Below are 19337 nucleotides of genomic sequence, written 5' to 3'. Positions count from 1 at the left end.
GGAATGGTTTAAATATTACCTTCATAGGCCAGAGAATGGTTTTTATCAAATACTCATTGAGGGGGGCAGTCCATTGTCTTTTCTTTCTAGCTAATAAATAAAAAACTAGGGAGGGTAGGCCTTTTTTTACTTTGGTCAGACTACATATCAACTTTATACCTCTTCTATTAGTTGGCAAATTGGAGAGCATTTTCAAGTTTACTAGTTTCCACAAAGTTTCCTTTACTAATATTTTAGGCAGTTCTGTGTGCTATAACTAGGGCTACTTTAATCTATTTCCCAATTAGAGGGGGGGAAAATGCAGCTCTCAGCCATCACTCATTTAATTTGACATAAAACCACTCTTTGAAGCTGAAGCAAATCATACTTTTCAATGTGAAAACAAAAAACTTTTCCTGAAGTAAGCTAAGAGGTGGCATACTGGACAGGGTCTTGGACTCTCAGGTCAGAGGTCCTGGATTTGAGCCCAGCATCTGATATGCCAGTGACACTCTGTTTTTTTTCTCACTCCCCACCTCTTTCTCATTAAATCTTAAACACTGTTTATGGAGTTATTTCTAAATAAAACCTCTGTCTCTAGTCCTAATTTAACAGAAAGGTATGTAATAAAATCTGTATCTTTTCAGTTTTTTAAATGTTTATGTAATAAAAGGGGCGGGAGTAGGTAACATGTTTATGCAAAGAGATTCTGAGGCTCCCAAGTCCCAGGTTGAATGCCCCTGCACCATAAGCCAGAACTAACCAGTGCTGCTCTGGTAAAAAAAAAAAAAAAAAAAAAAAGTAATAAAAGCAAGAACTTTTGTGGAAAACTTACCAACTTTCAGGGTTATGTTAGGACTGTAAGCCAGGAGTTATTTGACAGAAAATAGGAAATGGGTTAATCTATTTGAATTGATTGTTCTGTTTCAAAGAATTAACTTATATAGCAGAAAGCCTCTCTCTTTTTTCTTCCTCTACATCTACTATTATAAATAAACGTGCATCCATTCCCAAGTTCTATCTCCCTTCAAATCAACAATCTTTTACTGCTACCCTTTTGTTCTCAACAAAAGGCTAGAAAAGAAGGTATGTTTTAGTTCAGCAGTGTGCTGTAGCCAAAATAAAGGCTTTTTTTTTTTGGGGGGGAAGGGGTTTACTGTCAACAGTAAAATACAGTAGTTTGTACATGTGGAACATTGCTCAGTTTTCCACATTAACACTTCAACCCTCTAGGCCCTCCTACCATTTTTTTTAAACAAGAGCACTGTTTAGCTCTGGATTATGATGGTGAACCTGAGACATCAGAGCCTCAGGCAAAAAAGATAATTTGCATAAATATGCTATCCCCTCTCAGTCTTGAGCATGCCACCTAGTGAGAACTTAGCATGTGATGGGAAAAAAACAGACAAAAAACAAACAGCAGGGTACAAACTATTTTGACTATATCCTCTTAGAAGAAAGGTAGTAGGGGCAGAATGATACTGCACTGGGTTAAACACACATAGTATAAAACACAAGGTCCAGAGGGTTTGATTCCCCACCTTCACGGGGGTGGCTTCACAAGTGGTGAAGCTCATCTGCAGGTGTTTATTTCTATCTCCCCTAGTCTCTCAATTTCTCTCTGTCCTGTTCAATTTTAAAAAATGAGAAAAATGGCCACTAGGAGCAGCAACTTCATAGTGTAGGCACCAAGCCCCAGAAATAACCCTGTATGCAAAATAAAAAAAGAAGGCAGTTAAATCTATGGAAACATATTCAAATCCTCAGGCAACAGAGAATGTCTAGTTTATCTGCTACAGTATAGAAAGTAAGGGAACAGTACCTTAGCAGACTGTGGTGTTGAGAAATTTAGCCAAGCAGGAACAAAGTCATGTTGCGCCATTTAGGTCCAGTGTGTCTTTTCAGCAAGGTGAGGCATCCAACCTCATGGCTAGGATCTAAAAGTGAGAAATCTCAATTCACTTATGTTTGCAAAAGCCTATTAACTGTTTAATCCCTAGTACCATAATATGCAGACATGAGCAGTCCAAATGATCTCTCTTATTCCATCCTACTAAATAAAAATGAAATATATATGGGGTCGGGCAGTAGCGCAGCGGGTTAAGCGCACGTAGTGCAAAGCTCGAGACCCGCCTTAAGGATCCCGGGTCGAGCCCCTGGCTCCCCATCTGCAGGGGTGTTGCTTCACGGGCAGGTCTGCAGGTGTCTATCTTTCTCTCTCCCTCTGTCTTCCCCTCCTCTCTCCATTTCTCTGTCCTATCCTACAACGAACAACATCAACGGCAACAATAATAACCACAACAAGGGCAACAAAGGGGGGGGGGATGGCCTCCAGGAGCAGTGGATTCATGGTGCAGACACTGAGCCTGAACAATAACCCTGGAGGCCAACAAAAAAAGAAAAAAAATATATATATATATATATGGCCTAGAGGTGTCTTTCTCCCTATCTCCTCCTCTCAAGTTCTCTCTCTCCATATATTAATATATAGTATATTAATTATTAATTATAATATATTAATTATATTATTGATTAGTTATTATATTATTAATTATATATAATAAGTAAATTAATATATAGTATATATTAATATATGGTATTAATGTGTAAAGTGTCTACAGGGGGTTGTGCACATATTACCATGTGTAAGCTCTCACTCCCTGGCTATAGAGGAGAAGTTTCATGATCACTGAAGCAGTCTGCAGGTGTCTCTAATCTATAAAACAAAACAAAATAAAAAACTGAGAAGTGTCGATCTGGGAGGTGGCGCAGTGATAAAGCTTTGGACTCTCAAGCATGAGGTCCTGAGTTTCATCCCCGACAGCACATGTGCCAGAGTGATGTCTTTCTCCTATCTTTTTCATTAATAAATAAATAAAATCTAAAAAAAAAAAAACTGAGAAGGAAGGGAAAGATAGAGAAGACTGGGAGGGCAGAGGGTAGACAGCATAATGGTTATGTGGAGACTCTTGTGTCAGAGGCCCCAAAGTTCCAGGTTCAATCCCCTGCACCACCATAAGCCAGAGATAAGCAGGGCTCTAGTAAAAACAAACAAAAACAGGGAAGATACCTGCAATACTGCTTCACTGCATATGAAGCCCCCAACCTGTCTGCAGCCCCAAGAGGACTAGGGGCTTGAACCTGTGTCCCTGACCATGGTAACACGTGAGATTTACCTAATGCAACTCTGCCTGGCCCCCATTCTTCCTTGCTCATAAAAATTAATCTTTGTAGCCAGAGGCTAGCTTTAGCCAGTAGAGGGCACATATTACCATGCCACCAGGAGCTGGTTTCAAGTTTGGGAATATGAAATGGTACCACTAATACAGGGGAAGCATCAGAAGAGGTGAAGCTGTCTTAAAAACAAAACAAACAAGAGTTTGCTGGGAGCCGTGGAATTATGCAGGCTCAAAGCCCCGTGTATTACCTCAAATCCAAAACAAAAAAGCTATCCACTTGTCACCCCACCTTCACACAAATAAACATCTACTGTAAGTCGGGCAGTAGCACAGTGGGTTAAGCGCACGTGGCGTAAAGCACAAGGACCGGCTTAAGGGTCCTGGTTCGAGCCCCTGGCTCCCCACCTGCAGGGGAGTCGCTTCACAAACAGTGAAGCAGGTCTGCAGGTGTTTATCTTTCTCCCCCGTCTTCCCCATCCCTCTCCGACGACATCAATAAGAATAATAAAAACTACAACAATAAAAAACCACGAGCAACAAAAGGGAATAAAAATATTTTAAAAAAATAAGAATACACATCTACTTAAAAATATGGGTACTGGGAATGAGGTGTTAGTGCAGCAGGTTAAGCATACATGGCACAAAGCACAAGGACCAGTGTAAGGATCCCAGTTTGAGCCCCCGGCTCTCTACCCTCAGGGGAGTCGCTTCACAAGTAGCAAAACAGGTCTGTGGGTGTCTTTCTCCACGCCCACCCCCGTGTTCCCCTCCTCTCTCCATTTCTCTCTGTCCTATCCAACAACAACATCAATAATAATAACAACGATAAAACAAGGGCAACAAAAGGGGGAAAATAGCCTCTAGGAGCAGTGCCTTCATGGTGCAGGCACTGAGCCCCAGGAATAACCCTAGAGGCAAATATATATATAGGTACTATAGCCAAGAAGATAATTCAACTGCAAGAACGTGGAATTCATATTGGCATGGCATCACAATGCTCTGGTTTTTCTCTCAGTGTAAAACTTTGCCTAATACAAATTGAAAAACAAATGAAACAGAAACAAAAACCAGGCAGTGACACACCTAGTAATAGAGTGGGGGGGGGGGGGGAGGACACCAGGGCTCAAGTCCCAGTGTGATACTATGGCTCCTTCTCCTTTTATGCTAATGAAAACACACATACCCCTATATTTAGAGAGATTTATTTGCTTTAGGTAGAAAAGATCTTCCTAGAGAAGGAAGATAAAACTTTTTTAAAAAGAGTTTTGTGTTTTTAATTTTCTTTATTGGATATACAGAAATGTAGTGAAGGAAAGAGACGGAAAGAGACACCTGTAGCACTGCTTCACTGCTTGAGAAGGCTCCCCTCCCATCCTCTTCCCCTCCTGGGGATGAGGCTTGAACCCAGGTCTTCGTTAATTGTATCATTTATGCTCGCTCAACCAAGTGCACTACACCTGGGCCCAAGAGTTTTTCTATTTAGGTCACATTATTTACTCACTCCACCAGTATTCTCCAAAATTAAATACTTTAGAAAACAGCAAATGTGTTCCACATATAATCTTTTTTTAAAAAAAAATTTTAATATTTATTTTCCCTTTTGTTGCCCATTATTTTTTGTTGTTGTTACTGATGCCGTCATTGTTAGGATAGAGAGAAATGAAAAGAGGAGGGGAAGACAGAGATGGGGAGAGAAAGACAGACACCTGCAGACCTGCTTCACCACTTGTGAAGCGACTCCCCTGCAGGTGGGGAGCCAGGGGCTCGAATTGGGATCCTTACGCCAGTCCTTGTGATTTGCGCCATGTGCACTTCACACATATAATCTTATTACAAAATTAGACCTAGGATAATACTCACCCCAGTGTAACCTCTGTGGTCCCGTTTCCTGAATTCCTTTGTGTCTGATAGATGAATTTCCCGTCAGGCTCTTACTGAGAGTGCTTAATTAGGCTGGCCAGCAGCAAGCCTTATGATGAAGCACAAAGAAGCCAGGCTCTATGTAGATCGCTCTCAGTTCCCTCAACTGCTCATCTTATATTATATTATCTATTTCCCAATATGTTTCCAAAAAGGGGGAAAGGGGAAAGGGGGAGGGGAAGGGGAACATAAAAAGTATTTGTTACATTTAAAAAATGGGGGGAAGGGGAAAGAGCTATGTCTACGTTCACCTCATGCAACTTCCTTCAGTGATGGCACTATGATATTGCTTAAATAGATAATACATGGACATTTGCACAATCAGTGCAAACACTGTCTCATAACAAAGTCATAGTGAGACAGACAGATTCATGTAACGTCATCAAAGTGATAGGTCAAAAATATTAATAGCTACAAAAAAATCTCCTGAGCAGTTAACTCCAATAGCAAAACATTTATACAACAAAGCCCTTAATTACAACTCTCTTTATTCTTATAGTCACTAAAAAATAGTGCTGATGTCTATGTAGTTGTGTTATTCTTCAAAATCTAAGGATAAAGAAATCTTGTTTAAGACAAGAAAAAAAATCAAACAAGAACTCAGTATAGTTTCCACTCTATAGAAAAGCAGTTTTCGAGACAAATTCCTTGGTATAAAGTTCCTAAATATATCTTCTATTTCTTTGGTCTTCACTCTAAATTTAGAGCAAAATTTAAACCAGTAGAAAGGAAGGGTTATTGAAATAGTCAAAAAAGAACTACAGCTCCAAAGTTAAGCTTTCTTCCCTTCAGTCTTCTGTATTTCACTTGGTCTTGCACCTTTCTGAAGAGTGAATGGAGTAACTGGAAGATGATATGAAGAATCTTCTACTTCAGCAGAGAAGACACTTATAATTTCAGATCCATTTCCATCATTATTCAATCATTTAAAGGGCCATAGTAATCTAGAGCTATAAGTGAAGCAAACAAACAACTTAGCATCACATGAAGTAAAGTCATTATCATATAAAATTGTCATATCATATATATTCAAATGCTCAAATAAATAATAGCACTAGGAGCCAAAACTCTTACATCCCCAATTTGAGTGGACATTTATTTAATGTGTTACCACCTATAGCAATAACATAACTTTATTTTTGGGTGTGGTGGGAGTGGTACAGTGTCACAGATAAAAATCCAGGGTGTCTCATACATGTGAGATATCATGAACTTACATTTCTAGTTCCAACATTTTTTTCTTTTTTGCCAACGTTTCACTGGGTCTTTGAGACTGCATGATTCCACCACTTTAAGCAGACTCTTTAAATTTGTCTTCTAGATACAGGGTGAGAGACAGAGGAAAAGAGACACTATACCACTTTTCCATCATCAAACACAAGAAAGGTCGCTGGGAATGATGATGGTGCTGTGCAGCAATCCCCAACCATAACCCTGGTGGCAAAAATGGAGAGGCAGACAGCATGAGAGGGAGAGCCGATTTTAGGTTCTTATGCTGGACAGAGACATAAACAGTGAAGGAGATGGGGCCGGGCGGTGCCACACTGGGTTAAGTGTACACAGTAGGAATCGCTCAAGGATCCTGGTTCAAGCTCCTGGTTTACCACCTGCAGGGGCGTAGCTTTCATAAGCGGTGAAGGTCTGCAGGTGTTTATCTTTCTCTCCCCCTCTCTATCTCCCCCCAATTCCTTTCTGTTCTACCCCCCACCCCCAAAAAAAATGGCTGCAGGAACTCTTGTTCTCTCTGTGAAGCGGCAAAGAAAAGTTGGAAGAATTCTCTGGGATCATGTCCCCTTCTCCATGACTTATCTATCCCAATGTAAGCAAGCGCAGGGACCATTTTCTGAAAATTCTATCAAGTTAAAGGAGGAATTTCAGATACATTTCCTAGAATTCTAATTGGGACACAACCACTTTATTTATGTGTCATACCCCAGAAAAGATGTACTGTTTCTGAACAGAAGCACAGGCCCATGCAGCAAGGAAGTCACCAGAGAAAAGAATGAAAATCCAGCTCTTGCTCTTTTCTAAAAGCAGTTTGAAGTCTTCAGGAAGTACAGCAATACAAATCCTATCACACGAGGTTAAAGTACAGTAGGCAAGTCATTTTATCAGTCTGTGCCCAGTATCAGGAAAAATATTTAAAAACTAACTTTGGGATCTCAAACTCCAATGAGCCAAATGCTAGATGAGGATTTTAAGGGTTTTAACAGGGATTTGGAATGGGAGGTGACCAGACCCAGAGAGACTACCAGCAAGCCCATAAGCAGCCTCAACTTGTAATCATTTATGGAGATAACCTGCAACCTTAGGATTATCCAAGATGCCACAGAAGCCAGGAGCCTAGAAAAGTAGTAACTCGGGAGTCGGGCGGTAGCGCAGCGGGTTAAGCGCAGGTGGCGCAAAGCACAAGGACTGGCATAAGGATCCCGGTTCGAACCCCGGCTCCCCACCTGCAGGGGAGTCGCTTCACAGGCGGTGAAGCAGGTCTGCAGGTGTCTATCTTTCTCTCCTCCTCTCTGTCTTCCCCTCCTCTCTCCATTTCTCTCTGTCCTATCCAACAACGACAACAACAATAATAACTACAATAATAAAACAACAAGGGCAACAAAAGGGAATAAATAAATAAAATAAATATTAAAAAAAAAAAAAAAAAAAAAAAAGTAGTAACTCAGCAAACATGTGCTAAAAGTTTCAAGTACTGTAACACTACCTACACAGAACTTTGGATAGTCTTGACTTGGTGGATAAGAATGTGAACTTTAAAAAAAAAAAAGTATTATATATGTTTATTTCATTGTTACTGACACTTGACAAGATCAGAAGATCACAGAAGCTCTGGTCCACACTGCACTCACCACCACCGTTTTGTGACCCTCCTCAAACACGTTTGTTTTTTATTATTTATTTCCTTTTGTTGCCCTTGTTGTTTTATTTTTGTAGTTATTATTGTTGTTGATTTTGTTGGATAGGACAGAGAGAAATGGAGAGAGGAAGGGAAGACAGAGAGGGGTAGAGAAAGACAGACACCTGCAGACCTGCTTCACCGCCTGTGAAGCAACTCCCCTGAAGGTGGGGAGCCAGGGGCTTGAACCAGGATCCTTATGCTGGTCTTTGCGCTTTGCGCTATGTGCGCTTGACCCTCTGTGCTACCGCCCGACTCTTGTGAACTTTTTTTATTAAAAAAAAAAAAGGTTTTACTTATTAACAAGAGGGGGAGAGAGGAAGGGAGAGGGAGGGAGGGAACAGGAACCAGTTATCACTTTGGTACATGAGCTACTGGGGACTGAACCTCATACTTGGAAGTCCAACACTATTCCTTGTGCCACTTCTGGAATCACAAGAACATTAATTTTTAAAAAAGTGTGCATGGGGGGGGGGTCACCGGACAGTGGCACACCTGGTTTAAGTACAAGGATCTTGACTTGAGCTGCAAGGGTGAAGGGGGGTCGTGGGGGCGGGGTCCCACTTCACAAATGCTGAAGCAGGTCTGCAGGTCTCTCTCTGCCTCTTTATCTCCCTCCCCTCTCAATTTCTCTTTGTCCCATCCAATAAAAAAAATAAAATAAAATAAAAAATGGCCACCAGGAACAGTGGATTCTAGTGCCGGCAACAAGCCCCAGAAATAACCACGGAGGCAGCAAAAAAAAAAAAAAAAAAAAAACCCACACAAACAGTGAACACACAGTGGTCTGGGAGGTGGCACAGTGGATAAAGCATTGGATTCAACCATGAGGTCCTGAGTTCAATCCCTAGCAACTCATCCCTACCAGAGCGATGTCTGGTTCCTTCTCTCTCTTATCTTTCTCATGAATAAATAAACAGTTAAAAACAAACACACAGATATATCAATCAAAAGCCATTTACTCTGTACTAGTGAATCATTCCAAGCTCTTGTCCTCTAGAAACTATATGAATCCAATCAATGAGATTCCTAAATCTAGATCATTCATTCTGCCTTTCCCTTATAAACTACATTTTATAGTAATCCGTAAATTTTTAGTCATGCCAGAATATACCACCCCTCTTTTGGTACAAATTTTTTGGATCCTATAGGAAGGAGCCACCCCATGTCGCTTCCAGTCTAAGAATCAGTTTTTAAAAAAAAATATTTGTTTATTACCTTTTGTTACCCTCGTTTTATTGTAGTTATTATTATTGTTGTTGTTATAGATGTCATCATTGTTGGATAGGACAGAGAGAAATGGAGAGAGGAGAGGAAGACATAGAGGGGGAAAGATAGACACTTGCAGACCTGCTTCACCGCCTGTGAAGCGACTCCCCTGCAGGTGGGGAGCCGGGGACTCAAACTGGTATCCTTACACTGGTCCTTTCGTTTTGCGCCATGTGAGCTTAACTGACTGCACTACCTAGAATTTTTACATCAGGTAGATTCTACAGTAAATGCTAGTTCTCAGAGAAAAGCTCTCAAGGACCCAAAGAAAATTACCTGTAATTGTCAATACCCCATATATCCAGAGATTACCAAACCACAGGAAAGAGGCTATTTTAATGGCTACTCTCTCTAAAACAGAGAAGTGGCTTACAGCCTACTTAGGTATAGCAGAATATTGTAGAACGTGAACCCTTGGGTGTGGGCTTACAGTCAAGTCTCTATATCAAATGGTGAAGGAATCAAGAAAAAAAAAAAGAGAAGGGCTGGGCCATAGCGCAGATGGCACTAAGTACAATGACCAGTGTAAGAATCCTGGTTGAAGCCTCTGGCTCCCCACTTGCAGGGGGTTCGCTTCAGACTTGCAAGTCTGCAGGTGTCTATCTTTCTCTCCCCCTCTCAGTTTCTCTCTGTCCTAACAACAACAACAACAATAACAACAACAACAAGAGCAACAAAAATGGGGAAAATGGCCTCCCAGAGCAGTGGATTCTACTGAGCCCCAACAATAACCCTGGAGGCAAAAAAAAAAAAAAAAGAGAGAGAGAAAGAAAGAAAGAAAAGAAATGGACAAAGTAATACAAACAAACAAACAGTCATGAAACCCCTACTAAGCTTCAACTTTTTGGTTCAAGAAGTCACCAAATTAGCTGAGACAAGTATAAAGAGCCCTAAGTATTAGTCCTTCCTCCAATTCTGGAGGTATCTTCACAGACCTAGAACTTATTAAAATGCGGAAAGGTAGCCTTGGATGATCTGGGAGGTGGTGCAGTGGATAAGACATTGGACTATCAAGCATGAGGTTCTGAGTTCAATTCCTGGCAGCACCTGTACCAAAGTGATGTCTGGTTCTCCCTCTCCTAGCATTTCTCATAAATAAATAAAACCTAAAAAAAAAAGTGGCCTGGGAGTTGGTGCAATGGAGAATACAACGTAGAACTCTCTCAAGCATGAGATCATAAGTTTGAGCCACAACACTGCCAAAAGAAATAACTGGGCCCAGGTGGTAACACACATGACTAAGCATAAATGTTAACATGCACAAGGACCCAGGTTTGAACCCCTGCATCCCACATGCAGGGGGAAGTTTCACTAGTGGTGAAATGGGTTTGTAAGTGTCTTTCTCTCTATTCCACCTCCCCTTTCAAATCCTCTGTTCCAGGAGCAGTGTCAGCACCAAGCTACCAGCAATAACCCTGGTGAGAGAGAGAGAGAGAGAGGAGAAAGAGGGAAGATGGGGGAGTCAGGCGGTAGCGCAGCAGGTTAAGTGCACATAGCGCAAAGCGCAAGGACCGGCATAAGGATCCCAGTTCAAGCCCCTAGCTCCCCACCTGCAGGGGAGTCACTTCACAGGCGGCGAAGCAGGTCTGCAGGTGTCTTTCTCTCCCCCTCTCTGCCTTCCCCTCTTCTCTCCATTTCTCTCTGTGCTATCCAACAATGATAACAACAACAAAAACAACAAAGGCAACAAAAGGGAAAATAAATATTAAAAAAAAATTTAAAAAGAGGGAGGATGGATGGATGGATGGAGGGGACAGACACCTGCAGCAACGCTTGTGCACGGTAACATATGCACTCTACCAGGTAAGCCAAGACCTGCCCCTGCAACCTTAAGATTCAAATATGCATCAATGCAATGAGTACCACCTCCATATGCTTCACTTCAGACTGTGTCCAGAGACGTCAGGTGTAGAATGTCAACCCCTCAGCCTCATTACTCAGGTGAGACCTTTCCTTTCACAGGATTCTCTAATTCCATTCCAGGTGGTTCACTTCCTAACAAAGTCCCAAAACCTAGATATAGACCAGGTCCCATGAGATAGGGCATATGTTCACATGTATCCATAAATTAGGGCAAAATATATACCCAAAAGCCAAAGTGCACAATAGTCTACAGTGAGTCAGTATGAAGTTCATAATGAAAATAGTGTCTACTTAGACTTAGATACCCTCCTCACCTATTTCCTATTATACTTCCCTCACTCACTTTCAAGCTATCCTTACTAAAGCAAGGACTGCAAAAGCTGAGTAAGGGAAAGAGACTGGCATACTTTAATGATGACTCTTTAGCACTATCAGGCCACCCCATCAGCTGGGGCCCTCTTTGGGGAGTCCTGAGATTCTCAAACAGACATGATGGGCCTAGATCTTGAATGAATCCCTCTCTCCATTGTTACCGGTCATCTCTATCAGGAACAACACAATAGACCCCTTTGTGGGCCCCCACATAGGACCTTGCCCTCAACTTGGATCAACAATGGTAGACAATGTTCCATCCTCTGAAGGGAGGCTGGACAACATACTCTATGCTACACCTGAGGAAGATGGGTCCTGAAATTGGGGCAGCCTGGAACGTTCCTACTTATGACCAGAGAATGTGAGCTCAGATCTACAGGTATGCAAAGGTCACATAGACTCCTAAGCTGAATATGGGCCCCAGATCACATCAAATCAATGGGGTTCGCAAGGACCACATAAGGATCCCGGTTCGAGCCACCAGCTCCCCACCTGCAGGGGGTTGCTTCACAAGCGGTGAAGTAGGTCTGCAGGTGTCTATCTTCCTCTCCCCCGTCTTCCCCTCCTCTCTCTGTTTGGAAATTGTGCAGATGTGGTTGAGTTAGGCAGGACCCACAAACCACCATATTTCCATGCGAGTATTATTATATATTATCAATCTTCTGCTTTGTTTTAAAAATGACTCCTCTGCCACCACATTATCCCCTCAGGTTATTGCCTGTTCCCCGCCAGCAAAAACTATAGCAACCATAACTAAGGAAGTTCCCAGAATGCCTTTTTCCTTTCTCCACTCTTTTCCCTAGCCAATTCCATCCCAACTTGCCACTTCCATTTTTACCCTATAAAACCCACTGCTGTTCCTGGTTTTGCCCCTTTTTTCTCCTGACCTGGAGAAGGGCTAGCATGCATAGTGGGAGGTGGCCATTCTGCTAGCTCCACGTGGCCTAAACCCTCTGTACTCACACCTTGACTCTTGGGCGTCTGCATGAATAAAGATTTGCGTTCCGCTCCACCACGAGTTCCTGGTCTCTCTCCCGCAACGCAACCCCAACACTCTCTACATTTCTCTGTCCTATCCAACAACAATGACAACAACAATGATAACTACAACAATAAAACAACAATGGCAACAAAATGTAATAAATAAATATTTAAAAAAAAAATTGATGGGGTTTACAGTCAACAATTCCATCCATGAAATCATCTCCCCAGACAATAACTTGGATCCACCTGCATATCATTTTCAGGCTCAGGGGGAAAAATGAAAACAACAACAACAACAAAAAAAACTAGTATAGCCACAGGCCCTTTGGAATATAACTAAAATATGCCTACTATCTATCTACAAAAGAGACACCCCCCCAACTCTTCATCTGTACTACTCCAGCCTTTAGGTTCATGATTAGTCAACAATTTTTTTGGCTTTGTATGTTAACTCTCTTTTCAGCCACCAGGTTCCAGATGCCAGCATGATGCCAACCAGACTTCCCTGGACAGACAACCCCACCAATATGTCCTGGAGCTCTGATTCCCCAGAACCTCATCCCACTAGGGAAAGAGAGAGGCAGGCTGGGAGTGTGGATTGACCTGCCAATGCCCACGTGCATCTGGGAAGCAATTATAGAAGACAGACCTTCCACCTTCTGCATCCCACAATGACCTTGGGCACATACTCTTAGAGGGTTAAAGAATAGGAAAACTATCAAGGGATGGGATGGGATACAGAATTCTGGTGGTAGGAATTGTATGGAGTTGTACCCTTCTTATCCTATGGTTTTGTTAGTGTTCGCCCACCCCTTTTGTTGCCCTTGTTGTTGTAGCCTTGTTGTGGTTATTATTGTTGATGTTGATGTTGTTTGTTGTTGGACAGGACAGAGAGAAATGGAGAAAGGAGGGGAAGACAGAGAAGGGGAGAGAAAGACACCTGCAGACCTACTTCACCGCCTGTGAAGTGATTCTCCTGCAGTTGGGGAGCCGGGGGCTCTAACCAGGATCCTTAAGCCAGTCCTTGCACTTCACACCATGTGTGCTTAACCCGCTGTGCTACCGCCTGACCCCCCAGTGTTTCCTTTTTATAAATTAAATTTTAAAAGATTCAAATGTGCATAACAGCAAATTAAACGCACAATTTTACAAGCATAGTGAAGAAGGCTAAATAACTTATATTTTATGCTGATCAATAGAGAAGTCAGAGCAGGGGTAGATAGCATAATGGTTATTCAAACAAGACTCTCATGACTGAGTCCCCAAAGCCCCAGGTTCAATCCCCGGCACCACCACAAGTCAGAACTGAACAGTGCTTTGGTAAAAAAAAAAAGAAAAGAAAAGAAAGAAAGAAAGAAAGAAAGAAAAAAAGAAACATAAATAAAAGGGGGGTTTGTCAGGCGATGGCACACTGGGTTAAGTGCACATGGTGTGAAGTGCAAGGATCAGCTTAAAGATTTTGGTTCCAGCCCCCAGCTCCCCACCTGCAGGGAGGTCACTTCACAAGCAGTGAAGCAGGTCTGCAGGTGTCTATCTTTCTCTGCCCCATCTTTTTCGATCTCTCTCTGTCCTATCCAACAACAGCAGCAATAGCAATAGCCAACAATAACAATAAGGCCACAATAAGGGCAACAAAAATGGGAAAAAAAGGCCTCTAGGAGCAGTGGATTCATTGTGCAGGCACCAAGCCCCAGTGATAACCCTGGAGGCAAGGAGAGAGAGAAATCATAAGAAATTGATATAGATGAAAACCAATTAACATGGGTAAGAGAGATAACATAGTAGTTATGCAAAGAGACTCTCATGCCTGAGGTTTCAAAGTCCCAGGTTCAACCCCCTACACCACCAGAAGCCAGAGCTGAGCACTGTTAAAAGAAAAGAAAGCAGAGGGGAGGAAAGCCCCAAACCAATGAACAAGCAAGAGTGGGAAGTCTTCTCACTCTCCCCCACCCCAGAAAAGAAAGAAAACCTCAATCTACGCTTCTATACCTAACCATCAATTTGCAGGGAATGAGGAAAACGTAGAATGTGGACAACTGCAGGACAAATATCCTGATTTCTCTAATAAAATGCAAGGCAAAACAAATAGGTGAAATAAACACTTGAGAGGGTTTGAAGCACATATGAAGTACACTTTACCATGCATGAGGTACCACAGCACCAAATGAAGTATGCTTCATGAATGCTGGAGTGGTTCTGTTGGTGTTTCTCACACGCCACTATGCACTCCCTCTATCTGAAGTTAAATGGGTGGGGGGTAGGGAAGGAGTCAGGGGGGAGCTGTGGAATCACTCAGGCAGGAAGCCCCAAAGCCAAGAAAAAAGAACAGAAGACTTGACTGCTAAAGAGCACAGTGACAGTAGCATGCAGGACTCGACATTCCACAAGTCCTAGGTTTGATCCCCAGAGCTGAAGGTGCCTGAGGATCCATCATCCCAGGTTCAATCCCTAGCACCACCATAAGCCTGAGCTGAGTTGTGTCCTTCTGCATCTCTCTCATAAAGAAAAAGAAATAAAGAAAGCTGCCAGAATCCCCACCTAAGTATGAATGCAAATTATGGCAGTTCCTGGAGCTACTATACATTCTCACATAGAAGAGCTACTATCTAGTTTAAATAAGCATTTAAAGCAATAATGAAATTACATATATTGGACTCTACTATAGCCTGTATAAGCTTATGAAGTCACAATAAATGTTTCCCACCATACCTGGTGAGACTAATTAAAAACCAGAGTTAGTAATTTATAAACACATAGCAGGAACACTGATATAGCTCTACCTTTTAATTAGCTAGCCAGTGTCCCCAAACCAACTTTTCAACATACTTACAAACTTCAGGAATAGAAATAATTCTGAGAATAATTTTTATATAATGAAATTTAAATTCACAACAGAAAGTATGCAATCTAAATTTCAGGTATAGCCAAACTTGGGGCTAGATGGGTGGCTCTGAAGTACAGCATGTACCCTGACTGCATGAGGCCCTGAATTCAATCCCCAGCATATGTATGGCAAATTCTCTCCAGCTCTTAAATAAGCATAGCCGAATCTAAATGAGCTCATTTTCCCCCCACCAAGATCGCTGGGGCTTCACATCTGCCTCACTCTATCACTCCTGATATTCTTTGTTTCAGGAAAATACAGAGAGGAGAGACACCCTACCACTGCTCCACTGCTCATGAAGCGTCCCCCTTTCCATGAGCTCCCAGATGATGATGACCAAAAGCATGAACCCCAGCGATCCTGTGTGTGGGGGGGGATGAGTTTATTTAGGTTTGGCTATACTTATTTATTTAAGAGCTGGAGAGAATTTGTCATACATATGCTGGGGATTCAATTTTGGGCCTCATGCAGTCAGGGTACATGCTGTACTTTTTTCTAATTAACAGGACAGAGAAATTGAGAGGGGAAGGGAGACAGACACCTACAGACCTGCTTCACCACTCCTAAAGTGCCCCCCCAGCAAGTGGGGAGTAAGGCTCAAACCGTGGTCCTTGCGTATGGTAATGTGTGCGCTTAACCAGGCACACCACTGCTGGCCCCCTTTCTCTTCCTCTTTCTTCCTTTTCCTTCCTCATTTTCCCTTTGGTCATCACTAGGACTTCACTACTCCAGTTGATTTTTTTTTTTTTTTTTTTAGATATAAAGACATCAATCACATCATAACAGAGGCTAGATAGCATAATGGTTATGCAAACAGACTCATGCCTGAGGCTCCAGAGTCCCAGGTTCAATGCCCCGCACCACCATAAGCAAGAGCTGAACAGTGATCTGGTTAAAAAAATAAATAAAATAAAATAAAATAAATAAATTAAAAAAAAAAAAGACATCACAGTATCAAAGCTCCCCTCAGAGTGGTGGGGACTCAAATCTGGGCTGTGCCCTTGACAAAGGAAGCACACATCCAAGTGGACCATCTTGCCCGCCCAGTTCTGGCATTTCTTGAAAGAATGACTGAAAATCAGGAGATGCTCACTTGGTAAGGCGTACATTTTTATTAGGCAAGGTGTTGGATTCACAAGGGGGTTGGCCCCAAGTTGGATCGCTGACACTGCATGTGCCACAGTAATGCTGACTCTCGGCCTCTTCTCATTAATAACTCAAGAAATTATTGATGACCTAGTAGTGGCACACCCAGTTGAGCATACACATTACCATGTGCAAGGGACCTGGGTTCAAACCCCTGATCCCCCATTTATGGGGGGAAGAGTTTCATGAGTGATGAAGCAGCACTGCAGGTATCTCTTTTTCTTCCTCTTCCCTCTCAATTTCTTTAGGTGTTATCAAAAAGAAAAGAGGGAAATATCAAAATGTACAAACTCTTTTGAGTGTGCATGTGTGGGCTGGGGAACAAGAGTAAGATTTTTATGGGGGTAGACTGCATAATAGTATGCAAAAAGACTCATCCCTGAGACTTTGAGATACCATAGGTTCAATATCCAATAGCATAAGCCAGAGATGATCAATGCAATGAAAAAAAAACACCACCACCACCACAACAGCAAAAACCTCACATATGTTTACAGGCCCAGTAGGTCCCAAATATAAATCAACTGACTTGTAAGTTCTACAAAGTATTTAAATGTTTTTGCTGTAAAAACCCCAAAGTTATTTAACTTACTTTTTTTTTTCCCTCCAGGGTTATTGCTGGGGGGTGCCTACACTACAAATCCACTGTTCCTGGAGGCCATTTTTCCCATTTTGTTGCCCTTGTTATTATTATCATTGCTGTTGTTGGATAGGACAGAGAAATCAAGAAAGGAGGGGAGACAGAAGGGGAAAGACACCTGCAGACCTGCTTCACCGTCAGTGAAGTGACCCCCTTGCAGGTGGGGAGACGGGGATCAAACCAGGATCCATATGCCAGTTCCTGCACTTAACCTTACCACTGTGCAACTGCATGACCCCCTTAATTTACCTTTTTTTTAGATTTTATTTATTTATTTATTGAGAAAGATAGGACAGAGAGAAAGAACCAATCATCACTCTGGTACATGTGCTGCTGGGACTGAACTCCAATGCTTTATCTGTTGTGCCACCTCCAGGACCACTCTTTTCTCTCTTTTAAACCAGAGCACTACTCAGCTCTGGCTTGTGTGTGTGGGGGGGTTGAACCTGGGACTATGGAGCCTCAGGTGCAACAATCTGTTTGCATAGCCATTATGCTATCTACCCCCACCCTATTTTATTTTATTCCTTAATGTATCAAGTTTTCTACTTTATTTATTATTGGATAAAGACAGAGAGAAATTGAGAGGGATGGAAGAGATAGCGAGAGAGACAGAGACACCTGCAGCCCTACTTCACCACTCCTGGAGCTTTCCTCCTACCCAGGACCTTGTACACTGTAATGTGTGCACTTAACCAGGTGCACCAGCACCTGCCCGCCCTCCCATTTTATTTTTTATTAGTGATTTAACATTGATTTACAAAATTCCCCGAGGTTATTTTAAAGGTGAAAAAATTCTAGATGAATTGTCAAAATAAACTTTCGCATTGAAAAATGTGAAAAAGCAAACTAAAACTTACTCTATATGGATGATGCCATTTTTATTAATTCCAAGTTTCTCATTCACAATTGGCATTAATTTATCTTTCAGACAGCAGTTTGAAATCCACTTTGCAAATACTGAGGCTGTTTTCAGTTTCCATTCTATGTGGCTTGCTCTTTTTTTTTTTTTTTTTTAACCAGAGCACCTTACTGCTGAGCTCTGGCTTACAGTGGTGCTGGGGATTGAACCTGGGACTTGGAGCCTCAAGCATGAGTCTCTTTGCATACTCATTATGCTATCTACTTCCACCCCATGTCTTCTTGTTTTCAGTTAATCTTTTACACTTTTTAAGCTAAAGGTTTAAAGTTAAAAGCAAACAAAAGTCTTTTATTTGAAAGAGTACAATTTAGCACTTCAAAACTATTTTTTTCTTGATATCTTGCACTCCTCTAATATTGCCCCAAATTTAACATCACTCTGTATCAAGTATTACATATAAAGTCTTTATTTATGGATGACTACCAATCACTTTACTTTTAGAACGGATTTACACCAAAGCATTTTTCCCCTAGTAAGTAATTAACTACCCAACCACAAAAAGAGATGATAAAACACCTCCGCACAACTTCAAAAACTATAGAAGCTACCAAAAGCAAACAAACAAAAAGAACCAGCAAAACAAAACAAAAACTCCCAAACCCCCACCACACCCATCCTTATGCAAACTTTTGCAGTAAGCAAACTTCTTTAGTCTCACCTTTGTTTTCGCTTAGCAAGGAGATAGGACACCAACAGTAAGGCCAAGAGATCAAAAGATTCATTTCGTTCCCATGGGAGAAACGACAAATTTTTTTTTTTCCCCAAGAGAAGTTTAAGTATTTAAGTTCAAGAAGCGCAGGGCACTTCCTCATGCTACAGCCATTTTAGATTCAGGCTTTCTTCTGAATTTCACAGGAGTGGAGAGGTAGATTAAGAACAGGAAAAAAAAAAAAAAAAGCTCATCAAAACACTTGAAATTGACCAGCTTTTTTTTTTTCCGGAGAAGGGAGGGGCCGAGAAGTTCAGGATATACTTAATCTAAATAATAACACCTTGCAAAGGGAGGATCCGGAGCGCTGGAGGTTAAAGTCCCCCCATCCCTAACCACACAAACAGATACCCAACTCTGGACTTTAAAAATTCGCCTCCTCCTTAGTTTCTAACTCATTTAGAAAGCTCTTAATTGAAGAAAAAGAAAACGAAACCAGAAAACCAAGTCACTCCACCACCACCCCGCCGGATCGCCTGGAGAGGAGCCAGAGAGCCGCAGGTGAGCGCTCCGACCCGAGACCAAAGTTGGAGGAGGAGCCCGAGGCGGCGCTGCGGTGCCAAGT

General features: G+C 42.0%; 2 protein-coding genes across 4 annotated transcripts in view; one reads left to right on the top strand and one right to left on the bottom strand.

Annotated features, from left to right (window-relative positions):
- TMEM69 (transmembrane protein 69) overlaps positions 1–19337 on the top strand; it is a 132225-nt gene that overhangs the window by 101884 nt on the left and 11004 nt on the right. The window lies entirely within an intron of this gene.
- GPBP1L1 (GC-rich promoter binding protein 1 like 1) overlaps positions 1–19337 on the bottom strand; it is a 42500-nt gene that overhangs the window by 22271 nt on the left and 892 nt on the right. For all 3 annotated transcript variants that reach the window (XM_060205981.1, XM_060205980.1, XM_007538461.3), the window contains exons 2-3: positions 5019–6028; positions 1802–1916 (exon numbers count right to left, since the gene is read on the bottom strand). In XM_060205981.1, coding sequence (XP_060061964.1) covers positions 1802–1861 — 60 coding nt within the window. In that variant the 5' untranslated portion in view covers positions 1862–1916; positions 5019–6028. The remainder of the gene's footprint in view (positions 1–1801; positions 1917–5018; positions 6029–19337) is intronic.

The sequence above is a fragment of the Erinaceus europaeus genome, chromosome 13 (assembly GCF_950295315.1).
Source record: "Erinaceus europaeus chromosome 13, mEriEur2.1, whole genome shotgun sequence".
NCBI lineage: Eukaryota > Metazoa > Chordata > Mammalia > Eulipotyphla > Erinaceidae > Erinaceus > Erinaceus europaeus.
This window is presented reverse-complemented; position numbering and strand designations above follow the sequence as displayed.